The sequence below is a fragment of the Mastigoproctus giganteus genome, chromosome 4 (genome assembly GCF_048544385.1).
Source record: "Mastigoproctus giganteus isolate SK-2022 chromosome 4, ASM4854438v1, whole genome shotgun sequence".
NCBI lineage: Eukaryota > Metazoa > Arthropoda > Arachnida > Uropygi > Thelyphonidae > Mastigoproctus > Mastigoproctus giganteus.
Genome location: NC_143578.1, coordinates 198,259,482 through 198,276,064, shown reverse-complemented (window position 1 = coordinate 198,276,064; position 16,583 = coordinate 198,259,482). Strand labels below are relative to the sequence as shown.

The following is a 16,583-nucleotide window of genomic DNA, read 5'->3' as shown; positions in this document are numbered from 1 at the left end:
AAGTAGCAGACCAATGACCAAGTGGAAGAATGTTATTTACATTTTTATTTTCATTGTTTATTATCATTTTTTATTGTTATTTCCATTTTTTATTGTTATTTCCATTTTTCATTATCATTTTTTATTTTTATTTGCATTTTTCATTATTATAATTTTATATAGGCCTTCCAGGCTAAAGCTAGTTTACTTTTACTAACTTGTTAGTTTGTTCCTTATACACCTAATTCCCTACAGATAGATACCATAAAATAGAATTGACTAATATGTATATATTAATTATGATTTTTTAACGGAACACAGTTTGGGAAATGCTTGGTTAGTACATTGTCAACTGCTGTAATAAGAGGCATACTAGAATGATTAATACTGATATTCTTGAAAAAAAATTGATAGGCATGTGGATTGTTACCATTTGGCGATGAGAACAATATGACAAGTGTTGTATAAACAAGGTTTTATTTATTTTATTATTTTTTTTATGATGCAGTGGAAGCCTGGCTACCTTCCATCATTTCCTAACACATGAAATGTTTATGTAAAATTTTACTTCTAGAAATAATGTGTTGCATTATTTGAAAAATATTTTCCATTCATTCCTACTTACCTCTGTTTATGTGTTGCATGTATGTAGAAAGAGACTTATTTAAATTTTTTTGTTTAATTGCATATCTAGATCAAGAAGTAAATGTAGAGCTTTCCTGACATAACCAACATGCCTTTCTTTGACTGGATATTTTCTAGTAAAGGAATCAATTATCGTGCAAGATTAGAACATAAAATGTGTTTGGTAAGTGGATTTTTTTCCCTGCTGGTGTTTGCTATATAGTTATATTTTTGAATCTGTGTTTGTTAAAATAAGTATCATTAATATTAGTATAATATTAATGATACTAATTTCTACATAAGCAACATCTGCAAAAAAAAAAGTTACCAACTTCATTTGCCTAATTCTTCTAATAATTTGTCCAAAATTTGGACAAAATAATTTGTCCCGTAAATTTATTCAAACTGCATGTTTCCACAATGATTGGTGGAAGTTTATTCAGAAAATTTACTGCTCTTTAGCTTATGGCAAATTTACCCATCAAGAACATTGATCTAATTATTTTTCTTTTTACCTCTATAACATCTGTAATGTTGGTCTAGGGCAATGTTTCCCAAAATTTTTTAGTCATGAAATGCTTCATCTCACCATATATTTACAGAACATATATTTTTTGTGGCTATTTGGTTTTTAAATAAAAAAAAAAAACATATAATTAATGCTCAAATGCATTTTATTTTTGAAAACAAAATCAAAATAAAAATATACATATAAAAATTATAAAAACAGTTGAAAATTAAAGCTGTATTCTACATAAGAATATATTTTTTTATAGTATGTAACAGAGCAATGATGCTTAATACGTTCTACGTTGTTATCAATATTTGTAGAAGAATAAGATAAATTTAGAGGGGAATAGGTAATCTCTGTATGTTATCACGCACTAAGTCTAAAACACTGATGGATCCAATGTCTTTCTATTAAGTCCGGTTGGCCTGTCTCCCTAAAATCCGCTCATGCACACCTTCTCAATGGTAAACCCTGTTACATCATCTTTGGCAACGAATGTGTAGAGTGGTTCTCTTCAAGATGCCTGGTCAGCATGAAGAGGAAAAGCCCAAACCCTCCCACACATGACAACATGACGAAACAAATGGCCCTCAGTCCCGAGCAGCTTTCACTCCCCATCTTACAATAGTGAGAGGATCAGAGTGGAAGCAGTGTGTGTTAAGAATCTCCGGGTATGACCAGGTTGCCATGCATGGAAACTGAAATTGGCCTGTTACAATATAAGATCGCTCATCGGTGAAGATAGGATATTAGAACTGGAAAAGGAATTAGAAAATGAGAATTGGAATATCATCGGCTTGGATGTGTGGCCTGACCATTGCCTTATACAAGGGAATAGTCACCTCCTTATCCCTGCTAGAAAAATTCCTATATATCATTGACAATACACCATGAGCTACTCTTGCAGCCCGTCTGCACTGCTCAGAGAACTTCATATTTGCCTGCACAACCACCCCAGGTCCCTTTCATTCTCTACCACTGTCAGTGTAGTACCACAGAGTTGATACGTTGCTCTGGGGTTGTTGTTTCCCATAAGTAGTACTTTACATTTGTCAATGTTAAACTTCATTTGCCACCTCTCAGCCCATCTGCTCAACTTTCCAGATCCTGTTGCAGCAGCATAGTGTCAGTAGTGTCCTTGACAACCCTGCCAACCTTCGTATCGTCTGCAAACTTGGACATTAAGCTTGATATACCATCATCAATATCATTTATAAATACAGAAAACAATAATGGACTCAACACTGAAACCTGAGGGACTCCACTAATAACATTAGTCCACGATGAGCAGTGCCCATTGATTACCACTCTCTGTCTTCTCCCCCTCAACCACCACTTTATCCATAGCAGCAATTTGCCTCCAATGCCACACTTCTCCAATTTGTGCAGCAGTCTTCCATGTGCAACAGTATCAAAAACCTTTCTAAGATCCAAGTATATAATATCAAATATTATTCCCTGCATCCAGTTCTTTTGTGACTGCATCATAGTCTCCAATCAAATTGGTCAGGCAAGACTTCCCCTTAACAAAACCATGCTGTGTCCGAGCTATAGCTGAAGTCTTGTCTAGATGATCCTGCAGTTCTTCTTGAACCAGTGCCTCCATTAATTTTCCTGGAACAGAAGTTAAACTCACAGGTCTATAATTACTTGTGTCAGCCTTTGATCCCCCTTTGTGAATTGGGGTCATATTTGCACATCTACAGTCTGTGGGTACTTCCCCTGAGTCCAAGGAAGCTCTCATAATTATGGCTAAGGGTTTGCTTACTTCCTTTGCTGCCTCCTTTAATATAACTGGATAGATCCCATCCACCCCAGGTGCCTTTCTCCTCCACTTTACTCTCAGTTATTACAAGATTCTCTAGCTTACCGCCAGAGTTGAATACACCTCTGGCATTCCCCTCGCTGAATAACTCCTCACGTGTGACTGTCGATGCAAAATATTCATTTTGTTTGTTAGCTACCTGAGCAGGATCATCAACAGTTGACCCATCGATATCAAGTGGACCAATCTGATTCATCCCCTTCCTTCTAGAGTTTACATACGTAAAGAACTCTTTGCTGTTTTTCTTTGCATCCTTTGCCAAAGATTTCTCGTAATCTGCCTTCGCCTTCCTAACCTCTTTTGTAACTTGGTTACAGATCAACTTTTATCTATCATAGGCTTCTGTGTCACATGTTAATTTGTATGTATCCCATGCATTTGTCTTCTCTGCCATCTGTCTCATTAGTCATCTGACATCCATTTAGGCCTAAACTTTGAACAATATTTCTTAGTTGATATGTAAAGTTGATTAGCTTCCAAGATAAGTTCTTTGAATGCTTCCCATTTTGAATTTTCTGTTGGTAACATCATCAGTTGGTCCCAATGTATAGAATTTAAATACTGTCTCAGTCCATCGTAGTCGCCTTTACGAAAGCAAGAACCCTTCCCTTTACCTCTAATGGTAGTTACCTCTTTGAGTAAATCCCACTTCAGCACACTGTGATCACTGCCACCTAGTGGTTCATTTATCTGCAGATTCTTAATGCATGAAGAATCACTACTGATAATCAAATCAAGAGTATTACTCCCTCTAGTTGTCTCCCGAACATGCTGATGTAGAAAACAATCATCCAATAAATCCACAAAAGCCTTGCTAGTGTGTGAGTGACCAGCCTCCAAATTCCAGTCAATATCTGGGAAGTTAAAATCCCCCATTATAAGACTCTCTGATTTACTGGCCCACTCTATTTCCCTGTACAATTTATTATTATACTCATCAGAGTCATTAGGCCTATAGCACACTCCTACTCTCAATTTTTATCTCCCAATGCTTATGTCACACCAAACTGACTGGACACTGCACTGTCCATCAATGTCGACTGGCTTCACTTCCTTGGATTTTATGTGTTTCTTAACTAATAGCATAACCCCTCCTCCCTTCCTATCCTGTCTATTCTTTCTGTAGCTGTTATACTCCCCAAATTCCAGTTCTGCATTCCTTATATCTGTGTGACACCACGTCTCTGATATCGCAAAAATATCTGCCTTTGATGTTTTGAGCAATACCACAAATTCATAAAATTTATTTACTAAACTCCTAGCATTGGTGTGCACGCAAGTATACATGCACCTGTTTCTATTCTTAGCTACCTTAACACAACCGATGTGTTTACTTGTACCACAATGACTCCCAGCAGTCTCTGAAATATCCTGCATCTTGTTTTTCAGGCTTCTGCTCATTCCAATAGAAGCAGTGCAAGAATCACTTCCACCTCTGCCAGTGGCTACTGGCAGGCCGTCGTAGGCCGCCGTACAGAAGGCCGCCGTAGCCTAGTGGTCAGGCGCGCGGGTGCATAAGTACACGTGCCTTGAGTGACCGGGGTTCAAGCCTGTGACTACTGAATACGGTGCTGTTTCTTGTATTCTATCTATCTTGTGAACTCCTCTGACCGTTTGGTCGTCCCGGAGTATAAAACAGAAAATTTATTTATTTATTTATTTACTGTTAATCTATTAGTCTTTGTCTCCCCCTAAGCTAGCAGTTTTCCGACCCACCTAACACTGCCTCGATAGCATCAGCAAATATTCTTGCACCCTTTCTATTTAAGTGTATCCCATCCCTGTAGAAGCAGTCTTTCCTGTTAACAAGTACAGTCCAGGCTGAAAAAAATTCTACCCCTTGAGCCTTGCACAATCTTTCCAGGGCCGAATTGATCGACAAGGCTCTCATCATATACTTCCTCCTGTCGTGTCTGGGCAGAATTGCAGACACTTTCAAATTCAACCCTAATTCACGGCTTTTTTTCAACAGTGACCTGTACTTGTTAAGTAATTCTGCCGGTCTCCTTCTCTTGATATCATTAATGCTAACGTGTACAACTATATCACCTTTTGTGCCCTTAATGAAATATGCCCCTTTGAGTATAATGAAATACTCAACAGGGGTATATTCAGGGATGGGGGACAGGGGGGAATATGCCCCCTTAACCAAAAATTTGAAATTAAAGAAAGAGAAAAAGATCCGTGTGTTATACTACCAAATGTCTGGAAATAATATTATTGTCATATTTTGTGATTAATATGTGTTATTTGAAGGTTTCCTAATATTCAAATAAAGATAATCAATCAAATGGATGCAAATATTTGTGTGTATATATGCGCTCCTAGGTCTGAAAAAAAAAACACTCAAAAACCTAGTTTCTGTGCTCCTCTCCACTTACGATGATATCTGAATACGATGCTGATACTCAACACAGTTATTTGTCTATAACTTACTCCCACTCTCATTTTTATTTTCCAAATGCTTATATTTGCATGTTTACTTGCATGTACACCAATGCTAGAAGTTTGGTAAATAAATTTGATGAAGTAGTAGAGAATGAAAAGGACCTGAGGGAAATTGTGCAGGCAGTTATGAAGTTTTCTGAGCAGTGCAGACTGTCTGCAAGAGTAGCTCATGGTGTCTTGTCATGATATACAGGAATTTTTCTGGCAGGGATAAGGAGGTGATTATCCCCTTGTATAAGGCAGTGGTCAGGCCACACCTTGAGTACTGTATGCAGGTCTGAAGGCCTCATTTTAAGAAGGATGTAGAGTTGCTGGAATGAGTACAGAGAAGGGCAACAAGATTAACAAATGGAACAAAGGGTTGCTCTTACAAATAAAGGCTTAAGTTTTGCAAATTATAGTGTCTGGAGACTGGGCACCTGCGAGGTGATCTGATTAAGGTGTATAAAGCCTTGAATTGTTTGAGCATGCTCAATGCTGATGGGATTCTTCCTCTTGCTCAGAATAATTGCCTGAGAAGGCATAAATCAAATTGAGGAAAGACAGTTGTAGTTTAGAAGTGCAGAAGATTGCCTTTAGCCAGTGGGGGGTTGATTGCTGGAACAAACTTCCATCTGTCTTTGTAGAAGTTAACAGCTGAAATAAATTCAAGACAGAACTAGACAAACATTTGGAGCAAATGGATGGGTGAAATGGTAAGGTTTTTTTTTTTTTTTTTTTTTTGTCTGATGCTTACTTTCTTGTTAAGCTTTCTTTCTTGCATCATGTGCCTTTACTAATGCTATTACACTAGACTGACTGAATATTATAAAGACAACCTCTCTCTCTCTCTCTCTCTCTCTCTCTCTCTCTCTCTCTCTCTCTCTCTACTGGTTTTCAATGTATTTTTGAGGCTACTCGAACTATGCATGAATTGTCAGTGTAAAGAGTTAGTGCTTCATGGACAAACCTATAACTCCTCCTCTCCTGTCATGTTGGTCCTTTCTATAGAGATTCTACTCATTGTGTTCAAATCCTGCATCCCCTATTTCAGATTGATGATACCATGTTTCTGATGTTCCTATAATGTCAGCATTTGATAATTTAACCATTATTTAAAAATTCATCAGTTTTATTTTTTATGCTCCTAGCATTGTTGTTATAAGCAAGTATATGTGAAATCCGTTTGTGTTCTTAGAAACTTATTAAGCACTTATAATTGCTGTTCCTAGCATGCCTTTTAATTCTCAACCCTTCATGTTTTTCAGTGTACTGTTTGTCTCAACAGCAGTATAAAAATGAATTCCACCTCTGCTTATTGCTGTCATTAAAACTATTATTCTATTATTTCCCTTCTCCCCCTCAAATTCCAAATTTTCTGAACCACCTAATATTGTCTCTACAGAAACAGTAAATATTTTTGCATTTAAATTTAATTGTTCCTTCTCTATAAAAACAGTCCCTTACGTTAATAAGTACAGCAATGCTGAAAAAATTCTGCACTATGAGCCTTGCACAATCTCTGCAGGATTGAATTGAGTGGCAAGGCTCTCATCATGTACTTCCTCTTAAGTCTGGGCAGAATTGTAGATACTTTCAAACTCAGCCCTAAGTTATGGCTTTTTCTTAACATCATCTCATATCTATTAACCCTTTTGCAAATGAATTCTTGGACGGCATGTAGACCACGAAGTGATCTTTTTTTCAAGGAATTTGTAATATTTTCAAACAATAAATCTCTACATAATTTCATTTTTTCCTATTTTGAATTCATTGTTGAACTTAGAGTGAGATTATTGTTTAAAAATAAAATCAAAATTTTGTAAATTTTTTACTTTTATTTTGTTTTATTTTAATTTTTTACATTTATTTTATTTTAATTTTTTACATTTATTTTATTTTAATTTTTTACATTTATTTTATTTTAATTTTTGCTTGTTATTATGTTTTTTTGTTGCAGTAATATTCTCTATACATTTATATATGTATTATTAGATTCAGTTTCATCAATTTCTGGATTTGAATTCCAGAAAATTTTTAAAAAATTTTCTATAAGCTGAATTGCAAAAAGGTTGAGTAAATCCTCAGATTGCTTATGTTTAATAACTTAAAAGATAAGTGTTCTATGGTATCACTAACTTTTGTCTCTAAGAAGTACATCCTGGTCCAATTTCCCTTATTTATATTGCAGAAAATATTCTCCTTTCTGTGGCAGTGGACACCAATGCCTTCTGCTCATATTAATCCTGGCACATAATCAGAAGCATAAGGGGCAGCCAAGTACTTGGAGTTGTCTGATTTAATTCTTTTAAGAACAATAATTTAATAATACCCCCCCCCCCCTTTTTTTTTCAAGCACTTAAATTTGTTCTTAAAATGCTAAATTTATGTTTAATTTCCTCACTCTCCGTGCACTAAGGTGTGACATTATATCCATCTGCAGACACCTCTGCATATGTGACACACAGTGCAGACAGTAAGTAGAACTATTTATGACAATTCCTTTCAAGAAGCAAGATATTCTTATTTGTTTCATCATCACCAAATTTGTTGAGCATAGTATTTTTTAATATATTTAACATCAGTTTGGTTTTGCATCATAATGCAGTATTGCTTACTGTGGTTCGTGCTTTTTTCTCTTGAGTGGACAAAAAGGTTACAGACCTTTCCAAACCTTTTTTTTTTTGTGAGGGGAGGGGTTAATAGTATCTTTTCTCATCCATGTAAAGATTTTATATTTTTTGATAGCTCCAAGAATATTAATAAACAGGAAAATTTTATATTTAAAAAATTAGTCAAAAATAACGACAGGAAAGGAACTGATATTCATAAATGTATTTTCAAGAGTAGCAATGAGTGAGATAATGGAAAAATTGATAAAAAATGAAAGGGCATTCCTTTATTTCTACATGTAAATACAAAGTGAGAGTGTTTTGTATAAATGACTAGCAGTGGATAGTTAGCATTACTGAGGCATATGATGCAAGAAAGCAATCTTATACAGCATCTTCCAAAAGAAAAAAAAAAACCTTCCCATTTCACTCATCCATTCACTCCAGTTGTTTGTCTGGTTCTGCCTCAAATCTGTTTAAGTTGTTGACTTCAACAACGACTGATGGAAGTTTGTTCCAGCAATCAGCCACTTGCTGGTTAAAGGCAAACTTCTGCACATCTATCCTACAACTGCCTTTCCTCAATTTGAATTTATGCCCTCTCAGGAGATCGTTCTGAGCAAGAGGAGGAATTCCATCAGCATTGAGCATGCTCAAACCACCAAGGCTTTATACACCTCAATCAGATCACCCCACAAGTGCCCAATCTCTAGACACTGTAATTTGCAGAACTTAAGCCTTTCTTTGTAAGACCAACCCTTTGTTCTATTCACTAATCTTGTTGCCCTTCTCTGTACTCGTTCCAGCAGCTCTATGTACTTCCTAAAACAAGGCCTCCACCTGTATACAGTACACTGTCTGTGGGTATTTATATCCATATTTATGTGTTTAGTTCATTTTTACAGCTTTGCTGGTAGGGAAGGAGTTTTCTCACTGTATGTCATAATGCAGGGGCTAGAGCCATTCAACTCAGATGTTCCTGAGTTGATGGGTTATTGGAATACTACATTCTTCCTTGCCTCCTGTAGCTTTCCGTGAAGAGTGAAAAAATTTTTATTTTACGGTTTCTCAGGTGTATTTTGCCACTTTCTTTATATAGGTTGCACAACCTCATGTCCACTCCAGTAGGTAATATCTTTTCAAAATTCATTTCAGTTTTTTGTGAGAGTTTTAGTCCAGTAAAGGAGAGATATTGTCTTACTGGGGTGGACGGGATCTATCCAGTTATATTAAAGGAGGCAGCAAAGGAAGTAAGCAAACCCTTAGCCATAATTATGAGAGCTTCCTTGGACTCAGGGGAGGTACCCACAGACTGGAGATGTGCAAATGTGATCCCAATTCACAAAGGAGGATCAAAGGCTGACACAAGTAATTATAGACCTGTGAGTTTAACTTCTGTTCCAGGAAAATTAATGGAGGCACTGGTTAAAGAAGCGCTGCAGGATCATCTAGACAAGACTTCAGTTATAGCTCGGACACAGCATGGTTTTGTTAAGGAAAAGTCTTGCCTGACTAATTTTATTGGATACTATGATGCAATCACAAAAGAACTGAATGCAGAGAATAACTTTGATATTATATACTTGGATCTTAGAAAGGCTTTTGATACTGTTGCACATGGAAGACTGCTACACAAATTGGAGCAGTGTGGCATTGGAGGCAAATGGCTGCTATGGATAAAGGGGTGGTTGAGGGGGAGAAGACAGAGAGTGGTAATCAATGGACATTGCTCATTGTGAACTAATGTTATTAGTGGAGTCCCTTGGGGTTCAGTGTTGGGTCGATTATTGTTTTCTGTATTTATAAATGATATTGATGATGGTATATCAAGCTTAATGTCCAAGTTTGCAGACGATACAAAGGTTGGCAGGGTTGTCAAGGGCACTACTGACACTATGCTGCTGCAACAGGATCTGGAAAGGTTGAACAGCTGGGCTGAGAGGTGGCAAATGAAGTTTAACATTGACAAATGCAAAGTACTACATATGGGAAACAGCAACCCCAGAGCAACGTATCAACTCTGCGGTACTACACTGACAGTGGTAGAGAATGAAAAGGACCTGGGGGTAATTGTGCAGGCAGATATGAAGTTTTCTGAGCAGTGCAGACGGGCTGCAAGAGTAGCTCATGGTGTCCTGTCAACGATATACAGGAATTTTTCTAGCAGGGATAAGGAGGTGATTATTCCTTTGTATAAGGCAGTGGTCAGGCCACGCCTTGAGTACTGTATATAGGTCTGGAGGCCTCATTCCAAGAAGGATGTAGAGCTGCTGGAATGAGTACAGAGAAGTGCAACAAGATTAGTGAATGGAACAAAGGGGTACTCTTACGAAGAAAGGCTTAAATTTTGCAAATTACAGTGTCTGGAGACTAGGCACCAGCGAGGCGATCTGATAGTGCTGTATAAAGGCTTGAATGGTTTGAGCATGCTCAATGCTGATGGGATTCTTCCTATTGCTCAGAATAATCACCTGAGAGGGCATAAATTCAAATTGAGGAAAGACAGATGTAGGATTGACGTGCGGAAATTTGCCTTTAGCCAGCGAGGTAGTTGGTTGGCGGAACAGACTTCCATCCCTTGCCGTGGAAGTTGATAGCCTAAATAAATTTAAGGCTTATCGCTGGACAGGTATTTCGAACGAACAGAGGGGTGAAGTGGAAGTGGGTTTTTTTTTTTTTTTTTTTTTGGCTGATGCTGCATAAGCTTGCTTATGCATATTAATTCCTTGAATGCCTCCCATTTAGAATTTGCTGTTGGTAACATCATCAGTTGGTCCCACTGTGTAGAATTTAAAAACTATCTGACACTACTGTAGTTGTCTTTGCAAAAGCAAAAACCTTTCCCTTTACCTCTGAGGGTAGTTACATCCTTGAGTAAATTCAACATCAGTACACTGTGATCAGTGCCACCTAGTTGTTCCTTTAGCTGCAAATTCTTAATTTATGAATAATCATTACTGATAATCAGGTCAAGAGTATTACTCCCTCTGGCTGCCCCTCGAACATGCTGTTGTAGAAAACAATCGTCCAATAATCCACAAAAGTCTTGCTGGTGTTTGAGTGACTAAACCCACAAGTTCCAGTCAATGTCTGGGAAGTTACTGGCCCACTCTATTTCTCTGTATAGTTGTTCATTGTATACTCATCAGAGTCATTAGGCCTAAAACTAACTCCTACCTTAATTTTTCCTTTCCCAGTGCTTATATCACACAAAATTGACTCAACATTGCACAGTCCACCAATATCAACTAGATGTACTGCCTTAGATTTTATGTGTTTGTTAACCAATAGCATAACCCTTCCACCCTTTCTGCACATATTGTACTCCCAAAATTCCAATTCTTCTTTTGATGATCCCTTCATCAAATTTATTTTCTATACTCCTAGCACTGGTGTACAGCAAGTATACGTGCACCTGACCTTACTCTTAGTTACCCCAACACAGATCATGTATTTGTTTCATGATGACTCCCAGAAGTTCTTGAAATCCCCAGCAACTTGCTATCCAGGCTGCTGCTCATTCCAATAGAACCATTCCAAGAATCACTTCCACCTCTGCCTGTGAATCCCGGCAAGCTAGCAGTTTTCCAACCCACCTAACACTGCCTCGATAGCATCAGAAAATATTCTTGTACCCTTTCTATTTAAGTGTATCACATTCCTGTAGCAGCAGTCTCTCCTGTTAACAAGCAAAGATCAGGCTGAGAAAAATTCTACCCCATGAGCCTTGCACAATATCTTCAGGGCCAAAATGATCGACAAGGCTCTCATCATATACTCCCTCCTATCGTGATTTTCAATTTTAACCCTAACTTGTGACTTTTTTTCAACATTGACCTGTAGTTTTTAAATAAATCTGCAGATCTACTCTTAATGTGATTAGTGCCAAAGTCTACAATAATATTACCTTTTGTGCCCTTAAAAGATATCTGCTCTGCAATGTTATCAACTTTTACCCCTGGCAGACGTACCCCGTCCTACTCCACCTATCCTTTTTGCACCATATATTTCCCGTTTCACTGACAATTGAGTCACCAACAATAATAGCTCCTGTGGGACCAGAGTATTCTGCCTTGAAGATTGCCACTATGTGTTGCCTGGTGCACAAGAGTGAGCTCTGACACTGAGTTGAGCAGCTGAGAGCTTGATGGGTCCACCATTTTAATTCCTTCGAGAGCATCTACCCTATTCCTCAAACTCTCACAAATGTCCATCAGAATGCTGAGTTGACATCTAATTTCTTCACACTCTCTGCACCTAACACATATAAGGACATTCTCCTTAGCTAGGTCATGTCCTGTTCCAGAAAGGTCTGCATACAATTCATAAGTTGCACCGTTTTTTAGATTGTGATGCACTGGAGAATCACCCCCTTCATTTCTCTCCCAAGCCATAGTACTCCTGCTACTTTGTGCTGATCAATTTGCTGCTCTGATCTGGGGAAGATTTCTGTTAAATTCAATTTAATTGATTGACAATGAAATTAATAAAATTAATAGATTTAATTTATCAATTGACAAACTACACTAAGCTAACAGATTCCTAAATGCAGTGATACATATTACGCTAAGGTTTGCATTTACCTAAAGCTATAAAGTTCAAGATATATGCTACGCTATACCATACGATCTAATATACTATAACAATGGCAGCAAGTTTTAAACGGATAAAGGTTCTACATATATTAAGTAGTTATTATATGAACCTACAAAATTATATTAACCTACAAAATCTCTAACTAAATTCAAAATAATGTAAGGAGCATGACTAGGACTATAAACCTACTTATGGAAAATAAATTAATATGACAATTAAGTTAATAAGATGGTAAAAATTTATCAAAAATTTATTCATTTGCTGAAGCTGAAAATTCTTTTCCCACATGTGCTTAACCGTGTTCCCAAAGTTTGTTCCAACAGTGATGAACCTGCTGGCTGAAGACAAACTTCTGAAGATCTATGCCCTTCATTTATGCTCACTTATATGTGTAGTCTGAGGAAGAGGAAGAGGAAGGATGCCATCAACACTGAGACTACTCAATACAGTTCAAAGCCTAAAACACCACACCCCAATCAGATCTCCTCGCAGAGGTTCAAATGCAGCAACTTTCAGAAACGAAGCCCTTCCTGGCAAGAACACCCCATGTTCCCCTCACTGATCCCACTGCTCTCCTCTGCACCAGCCCCCAAAGATCCACACCCCTCCCAAAATGATTCCCTCCAACCAGCATGTGGCACTCAAGATGTGGCCTAACCACTGGCACATACAAAGGAACAATCACTTCCCCATCCCTGCTGGAAAAATCTCTGTATATCAATAATAAAACTCTATGGGCCAACAAAGCAGCCCATCTATACCACACAGAGAAATCCATATCTGACTGCACAACCATCCCCAGGCTTCTTTCATTCTCCGCAAATCCCAGCAGGGTAGCACCGAGTATGTTATCCTGGAATCACTGCATTGATAGGTGCAGCATGCTGCACCTATCAATGCTAAACTTCAACTGCCATTTCTAAATGGGAAGCATTGAAGAAATTAATCAAGGAAACGACTAGGCTTTTCATATTAACTAAGAAATACCGTTCAAGGTTTAGACCTAAATGAATGTCAGGTGAACTAATGAGACTCAATGCAGAGAAGAAAAATGCATGGGATGCATATAAATTATTAGGCAAAACAGAAGCCTGTGGTAGATATAAGCTAATCCAGCTTACAGAAAATCAAAAGAAAGTGTACTTCAAAATTTTGGACAGCAGAGACACATACTCCGGGAAAGTTTTCTTTTCAGATGCACCTGGAGTCACAATGAGCAGCAACCTAATAGTTGAATGTTTAATCTCATGCATGCATCACTGCACGCACAACTCTGTATTTGTTAAAAATTTTGTCTCTAATGTCTTTATCCTGTTAGAATTGCTGATGAAGGGGTCCATTTAACCCCAAAAGCTGCATGTCATTTATTGGTTATTAAACTTTCTGGATCAAACAGTACGGTACTTAAATCTAATAAATTTGTTGTTGGCCAAAGTGAGAAGTACAAGGAAAATTGCGATGGGTGTTACTTCTTCAGGGATTGCTGAAGCACCATTGCTGTTACATTGTTAGAAGGTGGTAAAACTGGCCATGCGGCATTCAAATAGCCACTCAACCTAAAAATGCAAATTGCAATGAGCGTTACTTCTTCAGGCATTGCTGTTACATTGTTAGAAGGTGGTAAAACTGCCTATGTGGCAATATCGTATATCCACTCAACCTTAAATATGCAGAAATGCAGTGGGCAATATTTTCAATCAAAGCACCATTGCAAAAGTGCTCTGAGATTGCATATTGTATGGGATCAGTGCATGACATCCCACAAAGCTGGTATAGAGGCCCTCAGTAGAATACTGAAAGATATTCGTGGTAATGAGGGTCTTGATGGGAGGAGTCATCGTAGTGTTGTTTACCAGAGACTTCAGACAGACTCTGCCTGTTATTCAGAGATCAACTGGACAGTTACCTACACGAGAAGGGAAGCACATAATTTGATTTTATTTTCTTATCTACGCTTTACTCTTTTTTTCTTTTCTGTTTTTTTGGCTGGGAGAGAAAAGCCTGTAGCTTCCAAGACTATATCACTAATACTAATACTACAGCTTTATTAAAATCTAAGTATGTGATGTCAAAATTATTTTTTCCATCCAGTTCCTCTGTTATTGGGTCATAGTACCTAATCATAATGGTGAGACAAGAGCTGTCCTTAATATCCACACTGTGATTTACAAAAGACTGCATTCTGCCAAGATAATTCTGCAATACTGTTTTAAACAGTGACTCAACTTTTTACACTGGAACAGAGATCAACCTCACAGGTCTGCATTTACTCAATTTTCCCTTTGATCGCCCTTTGTGAGTAGGAGAAATATTTGCACATCTTCTATCTATAGGGACTTCCTTGAATCCAAAGATGTTCTTGCAATTATAGCCAAGGGTTTGGTTACCTCTTTTTGCCGCTTATTTAAAAACAACTGGATAGATCCCATCATGTTTTAGCTTAAACAACTTCTCTTCCACTTTCTTCTATTACCACAAAATCATTTTATTCTCAGTTATAACTTGTACTTCTGGTATCCCGTTCCTAAAAACTTCTTCACAGAAGGAATGTTAATGCAAAATATTTATTTAGTTTGTCAGCAACCTGGAACATCAATGGCTATGTTATTCATATCAAGGGGGTCCATTCCTTTCCTTCTCTTTACAAAAACAAAGAATTCTTTGTTACTTTTCAGGCTAGCCTCTCAGCTGAAATAAGCATATTTGCACGGCATATAAAAACTTTTTCAGCACTAGACAGAAGATATAAAATTAGGTAGAGAGTATGTAGAAAAGTGATACAACAAATTAAGACAACTTTTTATTTTATTTACTTGTAGATAAATTTTATCTATAAGATAAATAAAAGGTATTTACTTGTAGATAAATTTTATCTACAAGTAAATACCTTTTCCTTTTTGATTTATGTCTACCCCTTCAAAAATTAAGCAATAACAGGCATTACTTTTCTGTCCATCTGTAGTTTAGAATCACTTTGATTATTGTCAGCTTATCCCCAGGGCCGACCGGGCTAGCCGAGTGGGTAAAGTACCTGCCCGGGCAACCCAAAGGTCGCGGGTTCGATTCCCGCCTCGGGCTTGGATAAAAGTACTGCAAAAACCTTGGGAGGTGCAATATGGCCACAGAAGCCGATGCGCCAACAACTACCAAATCAAAAAAAAAAATCTTATCCCCAGGTCAAGATTATTTATCTGTCTACCTTCCTAAATATGCTTAAATAGGCAATGGAAAATTCTGGAAATTGCATGATCACAGAAAGCAGTAGACAGTAGTGGAAAGCAGTAGAAATGCATTTTAGAAACATCAGTATTTTCCATGGAGGTGGCGGGAGTCACAAAAGAACCCATCGTGGGCTGCCAGTTATTATTATTATTATTATTAGCCATAGAGTGCAAGGAAGCCTGAGGCTTATGCTTGACACCTCTGCCCTAAATGAACATTGATTATTGTTTAACAAAGGAACAAAGAGTGACAGCATTTAAAAATTATTACCAAAACAACAATAATAGATCTAAAGCTGCTTGTTTGTTAGCAGAAGAAAGTAGTATTCGGCAAGTTCAAAGTCATAATATTATAAGACTGGTCAGAAAATTTGAAGGCACACACACTGCAATGTCAGGAAGCTGACATTGCAGTGTGTGTGTGAGGGCTTGTAGGAGTGTTACAGCGATGGCTGAAGCTTGTATTGAACAATGGGGGGGGGGAGCATTTTGAACCTATTTTTTTTATACAAAGGGTACTAGGAAAGTTTTGCAATACAGCTTTGTTTATTTAATTTTTTCAAAGTAATTTCCTCTACATTCAATACACCTCTCCATCCTCCGAAACCAATCTTTAAACCAGTTCTGCCAAGTTTCACTAGGGAGTAAAGCACACTCGTTGTCCCAAGCCCGTAGAAAGTCCTCATCACTGGAAAACCGCCTCCCTTTTAGCTTCATTTTCACATGCGGGAACAGTGCAAAGTCGCAGGGAGCAAGGTCTGGACCGTAGGGAGGGTGCTCGAGAAGTT

The 16,583-nt window shown here is 37.7% G+C and overlaps 1 protein-coding gene across 1 annotated transcript in view; it reads left to right on the top strand.

Moving 5' to 3' along the window:
* The window catches only part of LOC150087314 (E3 ubiquitin-protein ligase LRSAM1-like), a 149,941-nt gene that overhangs the window by 53,723 nt on the left and 79,635 nt on the right, over positions 1–16,583 (top strand). The window contains exon 2 of the mRNA XM_090372444.1: positions 674–787. Within this exon, the coding sequence (XP_090228570.1) occupies positions 713–787 (75 nt within the window). The 5' untranslated portion in view covers positions 674–712. The remainder of the gene's footprint in view (positions 1–673; positions 788–16,583) is intronic.